Raw genomic sequence first — 23,727 nt, 5'->3', positions numbered from 1 at the left:
CCATCTATGCCTGAAGTCAGTTGTATCCTGGACCCCCCGGTTACATGTATTCAATCATTTGTTCATTCAACAGATAGTTGCTGAATGCATACTCTGTTAGTCAGGGTTCTCCAGAGAGACAGAACCAATAGGATATATATATCTATATCCTATATATAGTACATATATAATCAATAGGGTATATACATATATGTATGTCTTCATATATGTATATGAAGAAATGTATTACAAGGAGTCAGCTCATGCAGTTATGGGCTGTGAAGTCCCATGATCTACATTTGGCGAGCTGCAGACCCAGGAGAACTGATGATGTAAGTCTCAGTCCAATGGCAAAACCAAAGTCCCAGCTCAAGCAGTCAGGCAGAGAGCAAATTCTCCCTTCCTCCACCTTTTTGTCCTATTCAGGCTTCAATAGATTGGATAAGATCCACCCACATTGCCATTGCAGAGGGCAATCTGCTTTACTCAAGTCTACAAATTCAAATGCTAATCTCATTTGGAAACATTCCCATAGACACACCCAGAAATAAAGTCTAACCAAATATCTGGGCACCCTGTGGCCCTGTCAAGTTGATAAACAGAACTAGCCATCACACCCACCATGTGCAAGGCACAGTTCTAGGTAGTGAAAGTATAGCAGTTTAAAAAAAGACAAGGGACTTACCTGGTGGTCCAGTGGTTAAGCCTCCATGCTTCCACTGCAGAGGGCGGGGGTTCTAACCCTGCCCTAATATCCTGCATGCCGCATGGTGCAGCCAAAAAAAACAAAACAAAAAACGACAAAAATCCTACCTACTGGAGCTTACATGGTAGTGGGGGTAGGGTGCGGGTAGAAAGATTTATAAATAAAATAAATATAATAAGATAAAATAAACCATTAAAATGGCATGTTGAGTGATAATAAATACTATGGAGAAAAATAAAGCAACAAAGCAGAGAAAAGTCATAAAGAGTGTTGGGTGGTGAGTGGGGAAACATTTTAAAATTTAGTTTCCAAATGTAAGTAAAAATTTAATTTAAACTTATGTGATAACAATCTAAAGAGGTAAAGGAGAGAACCAGGGATATGTCTTGAGGAAAAGCATTCCAACCGAGGGAACAGGAAGTGCAAAGGCCCTGAGGTAGGAGCACGTTTTCGTTTTTGTTTTTGTTTTAATGTTTATTTATTTATTTGGCTGCATCGGGTCTTAGTTGCGGCATGCGGGAACTTCCTTGTGGCATGTGGGATCTTTAGTTGTGGCATGCGAACTCTTAGTTGCGGCATGTAGGATCTAGTTCCCCCCTCGAGGATCGAACCCAGGCCCCCTGCATTGGGAGCAGTCTTAGCCACTGGACCACCAGGGAAGTCCCAGGAGCATGTTTTCTTATTCAGTTAGCAAACACTCCCTCTCCTAGTTCCCACTGCCTGTGGCCTGTACCTCTCACCACATTTACTGTCAGTGCCCACCATCTCACACAGTTGCCTTTATTTTAATTCATGTGTTATTCAGAAATACCTACTATTTGCCAAACAGAAATGCTCTCACCGTGGTGTCGATATGATCTCTCGTTCATGGATGAAGTCAGGAAAGTTCAGAGAAGATAAGTAATTTTTTCCAGGGCCACCATCCCATGAAAAGGCAGAGCTGGGATTCAAACCCAGGCTTGCTCACCTCTAAACCCCGCGTTTGTAGTCCTGCCTCCCAAGGTCGGTGGTTGAAGACACTGGGTACATACTTGGGAAGAATGTTAACTTCTTTGAAACTCATCTATAATTCAAGCAGCTGCCTCTGAGGACAGCAATACCGTGAATAATAAAGCTTCGACCAGATATTCCATCAATCACTCTGTGAATATCAGCCCATTTCATTTCATAAACCCCTTGTAATGCAAGAATTGCTGTGTCCATTTTCAGGTGGAGAAAGTGAGGCTCCAGCCACCCTGCTGAAACTCACAGGTCAGCCTGGTTGGTCTTTGTCTTGGTTTCTGGTTCCCACGTGTCCCTAATCCCCTCTCCTGAGGTCTGCAGAGCACTTTGCCCTGGGCTAAGCTTTGCTGTCAGCACCCCTTCTCTGCCCTGGGCAGACTGCCACACCCTGGGCTGAGACCCCTGCACCTAGAGGTCCCACTGCAGAGCCACTGCAACTCCTAGAAAAGATGCTGGCCCCGTGGGACTTCACCCTGGCTCCCCACTCCAGCTGGAAGCTTTGAGCTCCCTGGAGGCGGCCCTGCCAGGGCTGACATCCCACCCACCTTGCTCTGCACCCTGCGGTTCCTGGGGGCCAATCCTTCTCCTTGGTTTGAATTTCCACCCTCCACTCCTCCTGGCTGGGAGCTCCCAGCAGCCTGGGCAGCTGGGATTCTATGTACAGAAGGTTCATCAAGATGGTGTTTGAGGGGAATTCCGTGGTGGCGCAGTGGTTAAGAATCCACCTGCCAATGCAGGGACACGGGTTCAAGCCCTGGTCCAGGAAGATCCCACATGCTGTGGAGCAACTAAGCCTGTGAGCCACAACTACTGAGCCCCCGTGCTACAACTACTGAAGCCTGTGTGCCCTAGAGCCCGTGTGCCACAACTACTGAGCCTACATGCCACAACTACTGAAGCCCGCACGCTCTAGGGCCCACGTGCCGCAACAAGAGAAGCCACTGCAACGAGAAGCCCACGCACCACAACGAAGAGTAGCCCCTGCTCTCTGCAACTAGAGAAAGCCTGTGCACAGCAGTGAAGACCCAACACAGCTAAAAAAAAAAAGAAAAATGGTGTTTGAGGGAGTTCCCTGGTGATCTAGTGGTTAGGACTCAGCGCTTTCACTGCCAAGGGCCTGGGTTCGATCCCTGATCAGGGAACTAAGATCCCACAAGCTGTGTGACATGGCCAAAAAATAAAAAAAAATTTTTTAATTAAAAAAAAAATAAGACTTTCCTGGTGACACAGTGGTTAAGAATCCGCCTGCCAATGCAGGGGACACGGGTTCAATCCCTGCCCCAGGAAGATCCCACATGCCGTGGAGCAACTAAGCCTGTGCGCCACAACTACTAAGCCCGCGAGCCACAACTACTGAAGCCCACACGCCTAGAGCCCATGCTCCGCAACAAAGAGAGGCCACTGCAATGAGAAGCCCGCGCACTGCAACGAGGAGTAGCCCCTGCTCGTTGCAACTGGAGAAAGCCCGCGCGCAGTAACGAAGACCCAACACAGCCAAAAATAAATAAATAAAAAATAAAAAAAATTTATTTTAAAAAATTTTTTAAAAATAAAGAAGATTGGCATTAAATAAATACATACATACATACATACATAATAATTTTTAAAAGATGTTGTTTGAAATGCAGTAATTTGGTGCAGGTTTTTTGTTTCTCAACTCGACTGTGAGCTTCTCAGGGTAGGGGTCAAGTTCCAGTCTCTTCTTTATTTTCTTAAGCCCTGGGAGACTTCCTGGCCCAATCAATTCTCTTGGAGATGGTATATTAGTTTCTTAGGGCTGCCGTAACCAATGGCCACTGTTTGGTGGCTTAGAACAACAGAAACTTATTCTCTCACAGTTCTGCAGGTCACAGGTCCAAAATCAAGGTGTCGGCAGGGTCGGTTCCTTCTGGAGGTCCTGAGGGAGAGCCTGTCCCGTGTCTCTCTCCCAGCTTCGGGTGGTTGCTGGCAATCCTTGGTTTGCAGCTGCATCACTCCAATCTCTGCCTCCATCTTCACATGGCCCTCCCGCTGTGTGTCTGTCTTCTCTTTGGTCTCTTTTAAGGATGCTGTCTTGGATGTAAGGCCCACCCTAAATCCCGCTTGATCTCATCTCGAGATCCTTAATTACACTGGCAAAGACTCTATTTCCAAATAAGGTCTCAATCACAGGTACTGGGGGTTAGGACTTGGACATATCTTTGTGGGGTCACTAGTTGACCCACTGCTGATGGAGAAACACAGGCCCAGAGGAGAAGGGATTTTCTCAGGGTCCCAAGGGCAGCCGAAGGCCTGCCTGCTCTCCTGATGATGGGCCAGAGCTCTGTCACTGCCCGTACTGGCCTGGGTCCCCGAGACTCTCTGGGAAAGTCTTCAGTGAAAAACCATCTGGAGACTGACTATCTGGGCTTCAGGGGGAGCCTGCCCTTTCCTGCGCGGAGTGGCTGAGAATGTGATCAGGGAGGGAGTTTCCTTTCCCCGTTGGCTCTGTGCCTGGGGCCTTGGCTGGTGTGCAGGCCCCGCTCTGGTGGCGTCCCTGCTCTCGGAGACACTGCTCCTGTCCCCTTCTCTCGCAGGCCACTGGCAGCCCTGGACACTGTGGGGAGGGGAGAGGGACGCAATCCCCCTGAACTTGGGGTCACTTTCTTTCCAGGACATGGCTCCCGCCCTCTTCGGAGAGAGATGAGAACATTGCATAGAATTTAAAACAATAACTGACTCTAAATCCCTGGTTCTTAGAGGCTGTAGAGCATCGTGATTGGGATTCTGGACTCAGAACCCAGACCACCCAGCCCAGGCTCGAGCCCCTGCTCTGCCATTTGCCGAACATGTGGCCTTGGGCACGTTATTTATTCCTCCCAGCCTCGGTTCTCTCATTGGTAAGACAGGGGCAATGGCAGACTGACCTCCCGGAGTCATTAAAAGGATGAACGTAACCACATTAGGCCCTTATCCCAGAGCTCATAGTGAAATCAGGAGAGATGGCTATTGTCACCCTGTGTGATCTGGGGTGCCATTGGAGCTCGGACTACACATGCAGTCACATGTCAGCTGTGATCTAATTCATATGACTTCTAGCCCTCAGCTCTTCCTTGCTAGACGACGCTCTCTTCTTCCCAAGGCTTTGCTTTTCTGGGCAAATTACAACTCAAGTCCATACCAGTAGGGAATGGCCATGGGTCATGTTAAGCCAATTCTGGTTTTAAGAAATTCCAGGAGAGAAAGGTGGAGAGAATCATCCCTAGTCTGCCGTCATATGCATTCAGTGCTGGGCAGGATGGTGACCTTAATTTCATGCCTTAATAAAATAACCTAAGGGTCTTCCCTGGTGGTCCATTGGTTAAGACTCTGCGCTTCCAATGCAGGAGATGCAGGCTCGATCCCTGGTCGGGGAACTAAGATCCCACATGCCACGTGGTGTGACCAAAAAATAAAAAATAAAATAAAATAACCTAAGAGCAGGCCCTGATGCCTGCCATGGAGACAAATCCTGCTGATAGACCCCTTCTTCTGATGCATGCTCACCGCCCCATGGCAGCCTGAGCATAGGTCAGCAGGCCAGATCCGGGGTCCCGGCTGCTGGCAGGGGGTCTGGGGGTCCTGCGTCCCCATGAGCAATATGTCACAGTGCCCATCATGGCAGGACGGAGCGAGGGGCCTTCTCCCTCTCTCCCAGAAGACTTCTTGGTCTCTGCAAATCCGCCCAACCCCTAGCCAGCAACCCTGTGTCTTGCACAGGACGGGATGTGAGTCTGTGTTCTGTGTCCAGCCAAACACTCGCCTTCTTTCCTGTGGAATTTTAGAATCTAGAATGAGAATCTAGAACCTTAGACATCAGCGGTATGGGGCACCCAGCTGCCCAGCTGTGGGCCTCACCCTGCCAGTGCGTCCTCGCGGCCACGTTAGAGAATCCACATCCATAGACGGAAAGAGCTGGTGGCATCACCCTTCCTGGCAAGGTCACAGGGACCGGGAGGAGCCTGTCTTGACAAATAAAACCCCGTTTGCTGTGTTTGTTCAGCCACAGTTCCGCACCAGCAAGTCCTTTCTCTGTGTCCCCTCTGACCTCTCCCCAGCTCCATCTTCCTCCCTCGCCAGGTCCCGTGAACTTGCCCTCATGCCTCAAAATGTGCTCCCCCCGAGGACTGAGTCTAGTGCTCGGCCCCACCTGCTTTGCTCATGGAGAACAGGCCATGAGCCGCTGGGTACCTCCCTCCTCCCTGGAGCTCCTGTGGATAACATCCTCCATTTCACTAGATCGGAACCACATGGCCCGTGAGCTGTGGAATTTAGGTCACTTTGGATCCACAAAGGTTCACTGTGCTAAGAGCTAATTGCCAAGGAGAAAAGATGACACAGAGGCAGGCCCTGCCCTGGTGTCACCAAGAAATGGGCATAAAAATGGGAGAACTCAGTCTCATTTCTTCCGAAGCTCAATCCCGCGTAAAAGCACATCCTCCCCTTCAGCGAGGCGGGGGCCTCATGTGAGAGTGAGGGCAAGACCAAATATATATTTCCTGTGGATGTCCTTCTTGAGGTCAAGGGCAGTCTGAAAAAAAATCCGCAGAACTGGGGAGAGAATAGGGCTTGGATCCAAACCAAGCCAAGGACACAAAGTAATCGAGGCTCTTCAATTCCTAGGCTCTCAGAATCACAGAATGTTAGATCCTAAGGATCACAGAATCATAGCCAAGAAAAGGATCCTGGCTCATGCAATGGGATTCCCTATTTTTACAGATGGGGTGGGGATCTGGCAATTCCAGGGGGAGGCCACCACATTCCATACTCATTGCCGAAGGCTAAGGGTCCGCCCTAAGTGTGGAAGACCCTCCCTGTGTTGATGAGGTCACGGGGATCCCCTGCCAGCTAAAGCTCAACTGCCCAGCTTTGCCTGTGAAGTGGCATTTCCACAGCCACTGCACCAAGGGAACAGAACTGGGTCCACTGATTCGCAGGCGGACTCAGGTGGCCTCTGGATTTTCATCCCTGGCCACAGCAACGCTTCCTGGAGCCACCCCCCAGCAGTTTCCTGGAGACATCAAGACCTTCGGGTGAGACAACCCACCCCAGCCGAACAAGAGGGTAAGTTCTGGTGCCAGAAGGACTGACTCTCTGCTAGGATTGTGAGAAGATGCTCAGTGGGCATCTTTCCCAAATCCCAAGTCTGGAGACGGTAGCAGACATCCTGAAATGGATTCTTCTGTTGGCGTAGAGTGGACGGCTCAGCCAGGGTCCTGCAGATCCACAGGGCACCCAGAGCCCATCCCCCGCTACACCCCTATCTTGGAGGATCTGCTGCTTGGGAAACAGGCTGCTTTGCAAAACTCTATCCAGGTGGTCTGTGGGCCAAATCGGCAGCAGCCAGCTCTTAGACCCCTGACCCCCTCGCAGAAGACAGCCATCAGTTGACTTGTCCGGAAGACCACCTCCCCGGGCTGTAAGGGCCTGATTTCTTCCTCTCTTCAACCTCAGGGCTCTGGTGAGGACTTTTGGAAACAGCACATTGCTTTTGCTGTGGGAGAGGGAATGTGACCTGGGCTGGGGAACCTGAGAACCATATTCCTCTGGCCACAGGGACCAGTAGGACATGGGTCACAAGTTAACCCAGAGAGCTCTTCCCAAGGAATCTTCTTCCTGGATCTGGTGGAGAAAACGCTCTTACATCTATAATCTAGGAACCAGAAATACATGAATAGGAATAGGCCTGAGGCTGTGTCCTCTCTGTTATGGAAAAAGCCCACCTATAATGGGACAGAATGAGGCTGGTTCCCCAAGAGAAGCCCAGAGTTTGGGGAAAGGAGAGAGAGCGAGAATGTTCGAGGGTGCTATGATGGGTTCTTGGTCTCAGGGCCCGCAGTTCCTGGAGCGGCCTGACACCATGTAGATTTTCCTTTGATTCCGCGAGTTACATCAGCAGCTCTAAAACATACTCTCTCTGACCCAGTTCACATTGCAATCCAGAACGCACACACACACACACACACACACACGTGTGTGTGTGTGTGTTATGATTATATGTACATCATTTTCATGAAACAATATGTAAGCCCTTATTATGTATGATACATTCTGATACTTTCCATTCCATGTCATGTCATTTTCTTTTATTACTAGTTGAGACCCACTAAATCGATTTCGTGACACACTAAAGGGTTGTGACTTGCAGTACAAAAACAACCGAGCTGGAGCAAAAGCTTTCCAGTAAATCCCCGTTTTTGCCAACACTAGTTCAAGTTGGTTTTATCACTTGCAACCCAAGTAAATACTAACTAAATTCAAGCCTGGCGGGCAACTTTGCTCCCGTTCCAGCCCCACCCACCCCTACCCCTGGCCAGGCTTCCACAAGGAGCTCAGTTTGCCAACTCACTTACTCATTCCTCTATGGAATGAATCCACCCTAGCACTTAGCAGTGGCGTCAGACCTCGGGTGAGGCACTCCACCCCACTGGCCTCAGTCTGGGCACCTATAAATTAGGCCTGTGCCCTCTGCCTCTTAGAAGGACGGTGTGGATCCAATGAGACCCTGCGTGAAACGCTCCCAGACGGGGCTCCGAGTGTGAAGGATGCTCTGCACGTAGCCGTTCCCATACTCCAACCCCACCATCACAAGAATCTTCATTTTTAATTTGAGTTCAGAGAACGAGGGGGAAACCCCTTCAAGAGCCTCTCAAATCTTCCACGAAAGGAGAGTCCCATGTATACAAAAATGGTGACGATGGTGAGAGTAACTGTTGACAATCCTCCCATCGTCAAGATAAACGCATTCGATCCTTCCCAGAACCCTAGGAAGTAGGTGATATGGTGCTGGAGGATCATTAGGACAGGCAGCAGGGGCCTGGAACCCAGGGGTCCTGGGGCCGAGTTCAGTGCCCTCCTCTCCCCTGTGACCACTGCTTTCCTGTCCCTCTGTGAATTGGGCTCGGTTTCCGGGCAAAGCTATGGGGGCAGGGATGGTACTTTTGCTACATTTGGCAAAATACTCTCAGGCAGCGTTTGCTCAAACCATCCTAAATGCCGTAGGCAGGGAGAAGGGCAGCGATTCCTGCAGTCCAAGGATTTCAGGGTCAGAGTGTTCCTGGAGTCCGGTCTCCATCCCTCATGACTGTCACTGCCCGAGCCAGGGGCAATGGAGCTGCCAAAGGATCCCAGGATGCCTTTCGGGGCCACGAACATGGAGTCATCGTTTGGGATTATTATAACCTTGGGCCTAAGTGCCCTGCTCTGAGCTGCCCAGCTGGATTCAGGTTGCTGCCAGTCAACAGCAGCTGGGAGGGAGCCCCTGTGTGCAGCTTGGGCCCTCGCCTAACATGGGACATTGGAGAGCTAACAGCGGCATGTCCTTTGGGAGATCCACATAAAATCTACCATCTTCACCATTAGTCAGTGTACAGTACAGAGACATTAAGTACATTTACATTTGTGCACCATCACCACCGTCCATCCACAGAACCCTTTCCATCTGGCAAAACTGAAACTCTGTCCCCCATGAAACATCAACGTTCCTTTCCCGCCTCCCCACCAGCCCCTGACAACCAGCATTCTACTTCTGTCTCTATTTGAGTTTGATTACTATAGGGACCTCATCTAAGTGGAATCGTGCAGTATTTGTCCTTTTGTGACTCGCTTATTTCACTGAACATAATGTTTCCAAGGCTCATCCATGTTGTAGCCTGTGTCAGAATTCCCTTCCTTTTTAAAGGTTAAATAATATTCGAATGTATGTATAGACTACATTTTGTTATCCCTGTGTTGTCGAACCCAAGTTCGTGTGCCTGACGCTCAATGAGGTCAAACAAACTGAAACGTCGGAGTTTGGAGCTGAGAAAGGTTTACTGCAGGGCTGAGCAAGGAGAACTGGGTAGCTCATGTGCAAAAATCCAAACTCCCCAATGGTCTTTTGGGGGAAGAGTTTTTAAAGGCAAAATTGCGGGGGAGGGCTGCAGAGTGTGTGACCTTCCTCTGATTGGTTGGTGGGGAGGTAACTTGGTGGTGCCCCAGGAATCTGAGGCCTCAGCCTTCTGGTTCCCTCCACTCTGGGGTCTACGTGCTTGTGCAGACCCGAAGTCACCATCCTCCCCCTGGGTGGGACCCCCAGGTCCAGCAGAAGAACTCAGAGATTTGTATCAGATTGTTAAGTAAATCGCTTGAGGAGGAGCTGAGACTTCGCTTTATCGCTGCACCATTGTTTCTTGACTGCCTTTCCTTTGTTTCTGCCTTCCCTCCCTTCCCTAATTAATCACTGTTTGAATCTGCCCTTTGGCACTCGGGGAAGGTCTAGGAGGCTGAAGCCTTCTTCCTGCAAACAAGAAATGGGGGACACAGAAAGACTATTGTACCCAGAATGGCCACGTAGGGTCCTGTTTGGTTTCAATGCCCCCTTTTCTTTGATACTCCTCAATCTTGAGGAGAACAGGTGTGGGACAAGAAAGGGAGCAATGTTTTGGATGGAGAGGTTAAGCTCGGCAGAGGAACTCGGTTGTAGGGGGACTTGGTTTCACGTGGACACTTGAGCTGCTTCCATCTATTGGCTACTGGGAATAACGCTGCTAGGAATATGGCTGTACAACTATCTCTGAGTTACTGCTTTCCATTCTTTTGGGTGTACTCCCAGAAGTGGAATTGATGGGTCAAATAATAATTCTATTTTTAATTTTTTGTGGGACTCATTGTTTTCCACAGCAGCTGTGTCATTTTGCATTCCCATCAGCAATGCACAAGTGTTCCAACTTCTCCACATCCTAGCCAACACTTATTTTCTGTATTTTAAAAATAAGAGCTATTCTAATGGGTGTGAGGTGCTGGGGGGTGTCATGTGGTGAGAGGGAGCCCAGCTCTCCTCTGCTCATCCCCAGGACCCGAGACCCTAGTGACTGCAGCAGGCGTGGGCCAGGTTGCTACCCTGCAGGATCCTGTATGAGCTCTAGCCCACATACCACTTCTCCCAAAATCCACAACGCATGAGCCTGTTACCTGAAAACTGGGTTCACCTCTTGGTGGATGTCAAGCCAATAGACACAACCAAACCAAAGATCGGGAGAAGGAAGGATTGTTTACTTGCAGCAAGTAAGGAGGACACCCAGGATCTTTCCCAAAGCAGTGTCTCCTCTGAACAGCAAAATTGGGAAAGTTTGAAGCTAAGGGTCTACACATATTCATGAAGGGGCTTGAGCAGAGGAGAATTCAGCATAGAACTGGGGCAAAGGTCGACAGAATCCAAGCTTTAGTTGATTGAAGTCAGGAGGGTCAATGTCATCATTCCATCCTCCACCTGGGCAGACGCCTTAGTTCCTGCCGAACTCAAAGATATATTATTATGTATATCACTTGAGGAGGAACTAAGACTCAGTTTTATTGCTGAACTATTGTTTCTTGACTGCTTTTCCTTTGTCCCTGCCTTCCCTCAATTCCCATAAGATCATTGATTCCTGAGACCTGTTCAAGGGCAAGCATTGCAACCAGGCTTACATCATAAAATGGCTTAGGCCAAAATGGCTTCTCTTATGTCAAGAAAGCTATTCCTGGATCTCTTCTCCGGGGACTCCCTGACCTATCTGCTTAACAATTCCATGACTTCAGGCTCTACTAATCTAGAAGATTTAGCTTGGTATCTCTTCCCCTGCCCCCCATTCCCCCCCCACCCCCCACAAAATCTTCCACCAGTTCACCCACTTCACCTTAGTAATTGTTAAACTGGAAGCTAAAAATGTGAGCTTGTCTTTAAAAAAGCAGCACAGCTTCATTGATATAAAGTCACATACCGTACGATTCACTCATAAGATGTACAAGTCAGTGGTGCTTAGCATAGTCACAGAGTTGTGCAATCATCACACTACCTAATTCCAGAACATCTTTGTCACCCCCGAAGAAACCCCACACCCATGATCAGTCTCTCCCCATTCCTCCCTCCCCCCAGCCTCTGGCAACCGCCAATCCACTTTCTGTCTCTACACATTTGCCTCTTCTAGACACTTCATGTAAATGGAATCACACAGACGTGAGCAAAGGGTGAGATGTAGTGAACACCTGTTGCTTTTTTGCCCGCCCAGCAACCTCTCTTGGTCTTTTCTGGGATCAGCACCCCTTTGTGTTGAGTAACTGCCTCTCTTCTACCCCATGTGGTTCTGGTGGGTGTGCTAACCAGCAAACCTCACCTTCGCGCCCACCACCCTGTTATGGCCTGAATGTTTGTGTCCGGCCCCCCAGATTCACAGGTTGGAATCCTGCACCCAGTGTGAGGTTATTAGGGGGTGGTACCTTTAGGAGGTGATTAGGTCATGAGGATGGAGCCCTCGGGGATGGGATTAATGCCCTTATAAAGGAGACCCCACAGAGCTCCCTGGACCCTTCCACTACGTGAAGGCACGGTGAGAAGTCAGTTGTCACCAGAACCCAACCACCCTGCCAGCCTGACCTCAGAATTCCAGCCTCCAGAGCTATGAGCAATAAATGTTGTTTACAAGCCACTCAGTCTGTGGTATTTTGTTACAGCAGCCCAAAAGGACTAAGACACACCCCAAAACACAAGGATGGGCGTGTGACCTCAGCTAGCCAATCAGATTCTCTGGCAGGGATGCAAAATTGGGAGTAGCCGGGAGGGGCAGGTGGCTGAGAGTCATGGGACAGGTGGCTGAGTCATCTGATGGGAGCAGCCTTGTGCATCGGCCCTAACCTGCTGACAAGTCACCAGGCTGCCTGCTTCCTGGTCTCTCCCAGCCCTGATGGTCCAGCTGTACCTTTGTGGCTGGAGCTGCCCCAGAGTCTTTCCAAAAGATTCTTAAGTTTAAATGAGCCCTGCTATGCTTTCAATTCAAATGAGTGATTATGTAATAGTCTAAAGCAATGATTCCCAGTGTCCCCTTAAGATTTAGTAAATAAAGGGAATGAGTCAAGCATTAAAATAAGTAAATAAATAAGCAAGGCCGAGAATCAATCTCTATTGCTTGCAGTTCAAAGGACTTGATGAACTCACACCTCCAGGTAGGTGTCTGATAATCAGCTATAATTCTTCAGCAAAAATGATAGGGGCCAGGCCCTGGGCCAGGGGAAGGTGACAAGGAGGTCCTGACTTCCTGCAATCAGGCTGATTAAACAGATTGGTTTAATCCTATCATTCTCATTTAGGTCATAAGAGTGAAAATGCTGTTTGTTTGCTTGCTTGCTTGTTTGTTAACAGTAGAAATTCTCTAAGACTTTGACAAGTGTTAACTACGATATTTTTGAAATACCCCTCAGATATCCCTTTATTTGTAAATTGTCCCCCCTCCCCCAATACCGACCCTGTTCACCAGGGGCTAAATCAAGGTGCTTAGGAATAAGAACAGAGGACAAGTCCTCAGGGAGGACTTGGAAGGGGGGGACATGGTTTAGGGACTAGCTTTCCAGGATTGGGAGGGAAACAGGCGGAGCAAGAAGTCACCTGCAGCTTCTCTCCATTATGATCAAACTCCGTGGCTGAGTGGTGTAAAACCTCCCAGCGGGCACGGAAGGCAGCTGAGAGCAGCAAGGCGCAGGAGAGGCCTCCTGACAGGTTGCTTAGGTGGAGAGAGAGGCTGAATCACCTCTTCCCTCCCCCGCCAATCCAGCTCTCCCCCTGCCCCCCGCAGCCCCCAGGGCCTGAGCGAGGCCTGGCAGATGGACTGAGGGCTGAGGGTGAGGGGACTTCACAGAGGGCGGGCTGGATGCTGGTGGCGGAAAGGCAGACCCCTGCAGCTCCTCAGAGCCGGGCTGGCATCACGGAGCCCGCAGAGAGACGCCAGGGGACCTTTCACCAGCAAGAGACAGTGAGGGCCCAGCAGGAGGGTGAGGTGAGGCAAAGGAGGCCTCTGCCCAGGCCAGCCAGACCCCAGAGGGACAACACAGGCACCCCCAGGCAGATGTCACCTTGGGGCACAGCAGACTTTTATGGGGGAGAGAAAAAACCCCCTGGTTAAAAGGCAACGGCAGCCCCAAAATGGAGTCCCTTATGCTAAACCCACAACAGCAAAGGAAGACTTAGTACCTACTCTAAGTGCAGCTTCAACACCCCCAGGAATGGAACCTGTAATCAGTCTGCCTAGCGGTCAGCCTGGTGGGCTGATTCCATTCCCCTGAGGAGGTCACCTTGCCTGAAACAACGCATTCTTTGCTAATAAGTTCCTTTTTCTACCCTGTTCTGCCTTTACAAACCTTTCCTTTTCTACAGCTCGGCAGAGCTCCTTTCTGTTTGCTGGAAGGGACACTGCCCAATTCACGAATCAATGAATAAAGTCAATTTGATCCTCAATTTACTCAGCTGGATTTTTGTTTTTTAACACCCTGATAAGAAATTGGGTCTGAATTTGCCTGAACACTCAGCCTCCAATGCCTGACTTTGAAACCATTTCCCATAGGGTTAAAAAACCCATCCTGAAACTGTGCCCCTCAGGGTTAAAAGAAACTGGTGACTAACAGAAATTCTTGAGCTTGTTACAAAGAACAGCAGGTAAGAACAGCTTGTTAAAAACTCCTCCGCTTGTAACCTGCCTGCACTGACCAGGCTGGCTGTAATTATTTTCTGACTCCTTAACCCCCGCTTTAGATAGATAACTCTGCCGTGTGGCGTGGGTCACTATAGTACCAGGGCGATGGGCTTAAGTTGTTTTTCAGGAACTTGAATTCGATCGACCCCTGTCCGGTTCAAGCCAGCTAAGAATGGTTGGGACCACCGACCCTAAAACTGGACCTGTGCAGGTGTGCAAGGAACAACATTCTGGCATCAGAGGGCCGAAAACTGCACCCTCAGGCGATGCTAAGAGCTTCCATTTTTGAACATGCATCCCATGAAGAAGCATGTGACTCAGATACATGTGCACAGAACCCCAATCACCTCAACTTTTCCCCACCTCCAATCAGCCTGCCCCATGCCTAAGAGCGTCCTGCTTCTTTATCCCATAAATATCTCGAGCCCCTCACATTCAGGGAGGCAGATCTGAGATTTGCTCTGTCTCCTCGGTTGGCTGTCTTGTGAATAAACTCTTTTTCTCTGTTGCAAACCTCGCCATAGTCAGGCAAACGAACCTGGTTTGGTAACAACTTTACCCAAAAGAGCGTGTTTTACATGCAAGAGACGGAGGTTCCCTGAGGCCAGTTTGTTTCTTTTCAGCAGGTTGGGGACCCTTGAGGAAGGTTAGGTGAGTTTAGGAAATGAAGCAACTCCACTTCGTGGTCATCTGGGTTACAGGGCACACTTTTTGTCTCACCGCAGAAGCAGGTCTCCTGCAGGTGACAGATGACTTGCTCACCCAGCATCTCTTGGGGCTATGGTTTCATAAGAGTCTCTATAGTAAATACCCCTCATTCCAATGGCTGGCCGGTCCCTGAGGCTCCCAGCGCTGAGGAGAGGCCACAATAGCTGATGTGTCGCCGGGAAAACAGCAGGGAGGCCCAGACGGCCAGGCGGCCTGGGGTTAGCCAACTCCACCTCCAGGACATTTTCTGGTCAGAGCGTCCCCAGGTATAGGAGGCCAGGGCGCCAGGGCTGCAAAGGCCCCTACGGGTCCCACCTCAGGGCCGTCCAGCCTCTCACCCCTGCTCACAGGGCCAGGGAAGGCAGTCAGCACCGACCCCAAAGACCAAGCCTGGATGGGTGGGCACACCTCCTGTAAAGCAAAGCCCCAAGTGTGGCCTCAGGGGGGTTGGGGAGAGGGCCTAGGACCTCTGTTCATATAAAGGTGAACAAACCACGCGGCCCCTTGTCCCAGCTTGCGTGCACACACACACACACACACACACACACACGCACGTGCACACACACGCACACACAGGCACAAATCTCAGCCCATGACTGCATGAGAGGCTATTCCCACAGACACAGGATCTGGAACTGGGGTTGCCATTTCTTAGCTGTGTGACCATGGGGCAAGCCACCCACTCTCTTGAGGTCTCAGTTTCCTCATCTGAAAAATGGGAGAGTCAGGACCACAATCCTGTGTTTCAAATCAATGGGGCCAGCTGCGTTTCAGAGTTTCCAATCTGGGGAATTTTAGGAAAGGTCCAGATATTATATATTATGTAACATCCCCAGAAGCCCTCTTGTAGTGTAAACCCTAAAACTGGGTTTTTGTTTTTCTTGTTTGTAATGCAAGTGCCTGACTTAAGCTTTGATTGCTGAGGCATCTACGTCCAAGATGGTGATCTTGAATAAACACACTGCCGGCCCCGGGGTTAAATAAAAAGCCAGCCACCTCCCCTGCTGAGGTTCCTCGGTTTTAGAGATCTTGGTTGATTTTAATCACTGATGATTTGGGTCACTTGTTCCCGAGCTTTAAATTTCCCCTCGTATGTTTTAAATTCACCGATAAAGAGTGAGCCCTGGAACACTTAGGGTCCCCACTCTCCACCCCAGTATAAGCAGAACCCCAGGCCCTGCTGCTCTCTCTCCCTCTCTCTTTCCTCCCTTCCCCACCTTGACCCCCTCCCCTACCCCCCAGGTGGCCCAGATGTGTCATATCATTCCCAGGTCCTGTAAGTAATAACCCTTTATTTAATTAATTAATTAATTTAAAAATTTTCTTTTATGTAATTTCCAGGTTCTATAAGTCATAAACCCTTATTTAGTTTTAAGTTTTCTGATGGTTATTGCTGAAGGGCGTCTTGCAATCATGAGAACCCTGGGGGCCAGTCCAACCACAACACTGGTTATTATAAGCTGAGACCAGCCCAGAACTCCCTCCTTGGTCAAACACTATGCATATTTCTTCAGGGAAACTGTGAATATTCAAATGAAGGGGGATGCATCAAAACTATACACTTGCGCCAGCGCAGGTCAGGTTTTACCACCAAATGAATTATGAAAAAATGTTTCCATTTTCAGAGCCTTTATGAATTTCACAGTTACAGAAAAGAGGTCTTAGACTTTAAGGTCACCCACCTCCTCGGAGGGCGGATGACAGCACTCGTGGCAGTGAAACTGAGCAGGACCCTGTGGGGGTCCTGGGCGCGGAAGCCTTTCTTGTTTCTTGTTTGTAGGGAATAGACCCTAGCCTCCAAGACCTTCCCTGAGTCCCAAAGGGCAGATTCAAACAGCTGCTAATCAGGGAAGGGAGGGGATGCAGAGACAAGGGAGGAGCAGCCAAGAAACAACAGTGCAGCCTTGGGGCAGCGTCCTCAAGGGATACCTATAACAATATCTTTGAGCTCTGCTATAGAACTAAAGCCCCCAACAAATAGAAGATGTTCACATTCTTCATTCCAGAGCAGATCACAGTTTGATAACCTGGAAGCTCATCAGCAGACCACCTGAGGCCAGATTAAAGGCATGAAGGCCCTGCACACACCCTGATCCTTATCAGCAGCGCTGCCCTTGAACCACTGCTATAAAACTCCTCACCAAATCCTCCCGGGTTGGGGCACACAGTTTTGAGGGGCATGAGTGTCCCCCTTTGCCTGGCAAAACAATAAAGCTATTCTTTCCCACTTCACCCAGAACTCTGTCTCTGAGGTTTGAGTCAGCGCCGGTGCACAGAGGGTGAGTTTTCGGCATCAGCAGGGGCATTGATGCGTTTGTTGGGTATTGCTTCCTCGCAGGACGTTCCCTCGCTTGCTCCGGGGCTCCTCAAGATAGCTCTCCCTCACAAGGGCTAGTTTAATAAATACCCATTTAACAGATGGGGAATTGAGGCCAAGGGCAGTTGAGGAACTGGCCCACAGGGACAGCCCTCCAGGTGGTCTGCTCGACTTGAGTCCTTTCAGGACTTGTTCTGCCACCCTTGTTCTGCCCTTGGCACAGCTAGGACCAGGAGAGGAGAGACTCAGGCCTGACTTGGATTCAGCTGTCCACTTAGCTGCACATCTATTAGAGAAAGAAGCAGAAAAGGAATGTAAAAGTTCAAGCCATTTCTCGATAAGCCCCACGGTCTTCCCGAAAGAGCTGCCTTGGGCATTGGCATTTCTGTGCCTGCCTCATTGAACTTGGACCCAGTTTTGCAATCAGAGCCTCGGGCCTTTCCCCTAGTGAGCAGAACCAGCTGCAGACTCTGCACTTCGTCTTTGTCCTGCAGCCCAGACGCTCACAGCCTCCTGCTGGACCAGAGGCCTCCGGAGAGGAGAGAACAGAAGGCCCTCGGAACCTGAGGCCACAGTGAGAGCTTCACTGAGAACAGGTGGGACAGCAGACCCAGGAGGAGGGCTGATTTGGGGTCTTAAAAGGACAATGTGCCCAAGGGGTTGGCCACCTGCACTTGGTTTGGGAAAAAGAGCTGTTGTCAGGAACCCCCCAGGGGTTCAAATCCCCATCCAGCCGGTTCCTAATGTGAGATTGGGTCTGAAGTTCAGCTTCGTTACTTGATAAATCAGGATAGAAATCTCTCCTTCAGGAGTATTTGAAGTTTAAATAAAAGCATGATTAAGCATATGATTAGACCAACCAAGTTGCATCTTCCCCTCCATTGGCTGGGGACCCCAGGATCCTAGACAGAGAGAGAGAGAGAGAGAGAGAGCCTGGACCCCGGAAAGGAGGAGACGGCATGGGCCAAGGCATTTCCCTAGACGTTCTCTGCAGGACTGGTTTAGGGCTGTCACCTTTGTAGAAAAAGATGCTGAATGAGTTGTCTCAAAATTGCAACCTGCAGTGTTTCTTGGGTTTTTTTTTTTTTTCCTTGGGTTTTTTAAGCATAGTTTGGGAGTAGGGGGAGTTGGTGATAAAGATTAAGAGGATTATCTCAAAGCTGTGTTTCAGAGTAACCGATTTTTCTGACTCTGATGGGGTGCGTGAGGGTGTTGGTTTGCAGGCAAAGGGGCAGAATACAGTGGAGCTGAAGTCTCCCAAAACTGCGAAGAGAAACTCATTTAAAAAAAGCTCTCATATGAGAATAGCATCTCTAATCCTCTCCCATCATTTCCATCCCTCTCCCAACATAACATCCTCTGACATCCACTGAGAGAAGGTCAGTAGAGAGGGGATGGGACCTGATGGGACCAAAGGGCTCCCCACTGTCACTATAGCCCTTCATCCGATAAGACTAATATGAAAAATGGGGGAAGTTTTAGGGGGTGCTGGTAAAGAATGGGGCTCCCCCAGGGTTTCCCAGCCTCAGTACCACCGACGTTTTGGGCTGGACCATTCTTTGCTGTGGGGGCCATGCTGGGCATTGTAGGGTGTCGAGCAGCATCGCTGGCCTCTACCCACTAGATGCCAGTAGCACTGCCTCCACCCCGACCCCTGAATGTCTACAGGCATTACCAATATCCCCCGGGGAGGAAACACGCCCCTGATTGACATCTACCGTTCTAGACCTGGCTGGGCTCACACTGGGCTCCCCCACCTACCAAGTGCATGACGTTTGCTTTGTTGTGTATTCCTATAATGAAATACTACATAGCAATCTTTTTTTTTTTTTTAATTTATTTTTGGCTGCGTTGGGTCTTTGTTGCTGCGCACGGGCTTTCTCTAGTTGCGGTGAGCGGGGGCTACTCTTCGTTGTGGTGCGCGGGCTTCTCATTGCGGTGGCTTCTCCCGTTGCAGAGCACGGGCTCTAGGCACGTGGGCTTCAGTAGTTGTGGCACATGGGCTCAGTAGTTGTGGCCTGCAGGCTCAGTAGTTGCAGCGCAAGGGCTTAGTTGCTCCGCAGCATGTGGGATCTTCCGGGACCAGGGCTCGAACCCATGTCCCCTGCATTGGCAGGTGGATTCTTAACCACTGTGCCACCAGGGAAGCCCATGGTAAACGTTTTTAAAGCTACTGAACGTTTTTAAAACCACGACAACATGAAAGAATTTCACAGACATTGTGTGGAGCGAAAGAAACCAAACAAATGACTCCATTGGCATGAAGTTCAAGACCAGGCAAACTAATCAATGGTTATAGAAATCAGAATAGTGGTTACCTCCAGCCTGGGTCGGGTGTGGATTGACTGGCAGGGGGTTAAGGGAATCTTCTGTTCTCTATCTTGATCTGGGAGGTGATGACTCAGGTGTGTAATGTCAGAATGTACTGAGTTGAGGACTTCCTTTTGAGTATTTATCCTATATAAGCTCCACCTCAACATAAAATGTAAAAACAGCAGTTTGCAAATATTTTGTACATTGTGTGTTTATTATTATCTTGATTCCGCACCATCTAAGATCCCTCCATACTTGAATTTCATATGGTTTCGTGGCCCCTGCAGTAAACTTGGTTTGTTTCCAACCAGAAAATCCTTTGACTTGTGGTGACAGCTTTCATTCTCCCACAGGCAAAATGAACACGGATTTGATGCCACAGAATCTGCTGGACAACCAGGCAGGGAAAGCATGCAAGGCTGGTGTCGGTTTGCAAAGGTAACCCAGAGCGCTTTTTCCTTGGGGAAAGGGCTACTTCTGCAGAAATGTTTAGGCATCGTCACGACACGCGGCAAACGTGTTCCAAGAGCATCAGGCATAAAGTATGCCCTGCCCTCCAGCTGGTCTCCGTTACGTATATATATGTCTCCCAGGGGAAAAAATATTCCACCGGCTACATTAAATATTTTGGAGCACAAGTCAAGTTCTTGTCGGGGACATGACATTGGTTAATAGGACTCTGAGGCCAGAAATTGCCCCCTCAGGCCTCACCTCTGTGAGGTTCAGGTATCACCAAAAAGGCCCTTTAGTGTTACTGCATTCATGAATTTAAGCCCAAGTGTCCATTCATCAGCAGCTGTAGCATCACCAGCCCAATATAGACAATCAGCAAATGTCTGCTGAGGGAATTAGGTGTCATAGAACTCGATTGCAATTTCACTATGTCAGGAGGCATCATTGCCTAATGCGGGGTGCATTTAGTTTAATTTAAAAACACAAGAAGGGAATTCCCTGGCGATCCAGTGGTTAGGACTCGGTGCTTTCACTGCTGGGGCCCTGAGTTCGATCCCTGGTCGGGGAACTAAGATCCCACAAAACACACACACACACGCGAAGCCAAGCTCCCAACCACGTGAAAGACAAAACTTCACAGTGAATGCAAAGTGGCATTGTTGATCTTTTTTTTTTCCTTTGGAATTTTATTTTATTTATTTATTTTTACAGCAGGTTCTTATTAGTTATCTATTTTATACATATTAGTGTATATATGTCAATCCCAATCTCCCAGTTCATCCCACCACCACCACCCCGCTTTCCCCCCGCGCTGTCGATCTCTGCAGGTACAAACCTCTCTGTTGTTTCTCTTCGTCCCTACAAACCTGAGGAAGCAGAGAGATCAGGGTGGGCTGGATGGTGGCGTCTGTGAAGTTGGGGGTCTGTCCGCAGGATTACCCTGCCTGCTTTCATCCGCCCCTTCCCCACTGCAGGTCCTGGGGTACTTTTTGCTTTGTCAACTGATTTACAGCTACTGGTTAACTGACAACTGGGCCTAAATTAATTACTTCATTAACACTAAAGGCTTCCCTGGTAGTATATTTGGTTTCTAACCTTTTCCATTGAGGAATTGTGTGTGTGTGTGTGCGTGTGTGAAGAGAGATTAAAAGGCATGTGTATATATAGCTCAGTGAGAAATTCCTCACATCAACTGTCCGATGAGAGGACGAACTGAATGTGCTGACGGTCTGGAGCCCTCAGTCCCCATTCAAAGCTCCATGTCAACCTCACACCTTCCTTTGTGTGAGAGCCCTGCCCCGCTCTGGGCTTCTGTTCCCTCCACAGAGAAGTAAAATAGGAAGCTTAGATCTTCCACAGGGTTCCTTCCAGCTCTGACACCCTCCTGTGGGCAGGGAATCTGTGTTATCACCAGGCCTCCTCAGCTCGCCCTGAAGGAAGTGTACTCGGGGCCCTTGGCACGAGGAAAGTGCCTGAAGGAGAGGGCTTTGTTCTCCCCCAAGACTGCTGTCCCATGAAAGCCACACTCAGCTGGGCTGGCAAAAATCCCTCAGTACTGCCTACTGTGAGAAGATGGGGAAAGGGGCTGGGTCCTTTTGTCCCTGACTTCTTCCATGAAGAACCAATTCTGCTCGAGAGAGCAAGGAAAGCCGGCCAAGTGCCAAGGAGAACATTCAGAGCTTTAGCAATCATTTCTCTCAGCGCTCTCAGTGTGCAACTCCTGAGGCACAGCAGAGCACTGAATTCAAGTTCATCAAAGTGGAGACTCCCCTGGCGCTCCAATGGTTAAGACTCTGCGCTTCCACTGCAGGGGGCAAGGGTTCGATCCCTGGTCGGGGAACTAAGATCCCACAAGCTGAAAAAAAAACAAGGTCATCAAAGTGGGGGATGCATTATACAATATGACGCCTCTTCCCCCTCACTCACCTCTACGCGTACAGGACTCCCGACCTCCTGCCCAGCACCTGGTCTCTGCTTCCTCCTACTTTTCCCAGACTTCTCCCTCCCGGCAATTAGTCCCAGGTTCCTTATCTTGACTTCGATCTTAGCATTTCCCACTGCCCCTCCTCGTGACAGTTCCATAGCCTCTTTGAACAAGGTTGAAAAAGTCCCTCTTTTAATCCACCTCTTCCATCTCTTGGCCAGGGCTACGTTTCTCCCATTTCTCTCCAGATCTCCCTCTTACGTGTTCTCTTCAGGGAACCAGCAGCTCCCAACAATGCTCTGGGACTTTCCACAGTTGAGTTAGAGGTAACAGAGATGTTAGGAAGATGCAGGGAGGATTTAAAGTCTGGAGGGGCGAGAACATCCAGAAACCACACAGGCTTGACTACGAATTTGGCTTTCCCATCTGGGAGACTGAAAATCTTTATTTCACTCATCCACAGGGACGAAGATGACATTCTTCCATATGAAGATGTGAAGTGGCAAGATAGTGACCTGTCAGCTGAAGAAAGAATATTTTTGGAAGAGTTTCCCATCTTGAAAGGGGAGCTGGAAGTGGGCATCAGAAAGCTCCGTGCCCTTGCAGACCACGTCGACACAACCCACAGAACACTCACCAAGACCAGCATGGTGGCCAATTCCATCGCTGTGGTCTCAGGAGCCATGAGCATCCTGGGCTTGGTCCTCGCTCCGGCAATAGCAGGAGGAAGCCTGGTACTCTCCGCTGCTGGTAGAGTTTTGGGGAAAGCAGGGGAGGTCACCAGCATCTTGACCAACGTTTTGGAACGCTTTCACAGTCAAGAAGCCCAAGCTTATGTCGGTAGCCTAATGCCCACCCGTGGCCATGCTCTCCCGTGGCTCTGGAGAGCTGGGGCAGCCTATGTCGTGGCTGCTGGAGAGGTGGTCCAGAATTGTGACAGCACCATCAAGGATATCCAGAGGAGCATCCGTGCCTTTCAGATAGCCAGGGCCCACCCGCGCCTGGCCACTGCTGCCAAGAGTCTCCTGACCACTGGCCAAGTCTCAACCCGAAGGAGCAGGCAGGTGCAAAGGGCTTTTGAAGGTACCACGCTGGTGATGAAGACAAAAGCTCGCTTGCTGGGTACCGCAATGGCTGGCTTCTCCCTCAGCGTGGGCTTGGCCTCCCTCCTGAAAGACTGGAAGCAGCTGAAGGAGGGAGCGAAATCTGAGCTTGCGGAAGAGCTGAGGGCGCAGGCTTGGGAGCTGGAAAGGAAGCTGGCAGAGTTCACCCAGTGCTATGAGAGCCTGCAGCAGAAGGTGAGGCTGTGGTTTCCCTCGTGGGTGGTGCTGGAGGAGGGGGAAGCTTTAACTGGGGCTTCTGGGCACCAGGGTTTATGGGAAGGGTGATGAGGAAGCCAGTGTGTGTGTGTGTGTGTGTGTGTGTGTGTGTGTGTGGAGTTTGCATGGATGTCCCCAAGGACATGGGGCATCTGGTGGCCCTGAAGGTCCAAACGGTATCAAGTTCATCTTGGAGATAGTGGCACCAGTCCTGGAGAGACCTGGTCATGGCTTCCGTTTCTTCCTCGATGCTCCTTGAGGTCCATGTGCTGGGAAGAGGGTCTTCCCAGTTGTACAGAAGAGGACACTGAGCCACAGGGAGTGTTAGGGACTGAAACGTGTCCCCCTAACATGTATATGTAGAAGCCCTAAGCCCCAAGGTGACTTTTTGGAGATGGGGCTCTTGGGAGGTGATTTGGGTTGAGTGAGTTTGTAGGGGTGGGGCCGTAATCCTAGGGGACTGGTGTCCTTATAGGAGGAGGAGGAAACACAGAGGGCTCTCTCTTTCTCTGCCTGCACCGGCACAGAGG

General features: G+C 49.9%; 1 protein-coding gene across 2 annotated transcripts in view; it reads left to right on the top strand.

Annotated features, from left to right (window-relative positions):
- Positions 1-300: 300 nt before the first annotated feature.
- LOC309641106 (apolipoprotein L6-like) overlaps positions 301-23,727 on the top strand; it is a 274,531-nt gene continuing 251,104 nt past the window's right edge. Inside the window, exons 1-3 of one of the 2 annotated variants that reach the window (XM_082420821.1) lie at positions 301-6,748; positions 19,855-19,939; positions 22,342-23,176. In XM_082420821.1, coding sequence (XP_082276947.1) covers positions 19,860-19,939; positions 22,342-23,176 — 915 coding nt within the window. In that variant the 5' untranslated portion in view covers positions 301-6,748; positions 19,855-19,859. Of the gene's footprint in view, positions 6,749-19,854; positions 19,940-20,566; positions 23,177-23,727 lie in introns of those variants that run through there. The other variant, XM_082420820.1, reaches the window with a different exon arrangement.

Source organism: Balaenoptera physalus, assembly GCF_965194825.1.
Source record: "Balaenoptera physalus genome assembly, chromosome: 13".
Taxonomy (NCBI): Eukaryota; Metazoa; Chordata; class Mammalia; order Artiodactyla; family Balaenopteridae; genus Balaenoptera; species Balaenoptera physalus.
The sequence above is the reverse complement of the archived record's forward strand: the minus strand, read 5'-3'. Positions and strand labels throughout refer to the sequence as shown.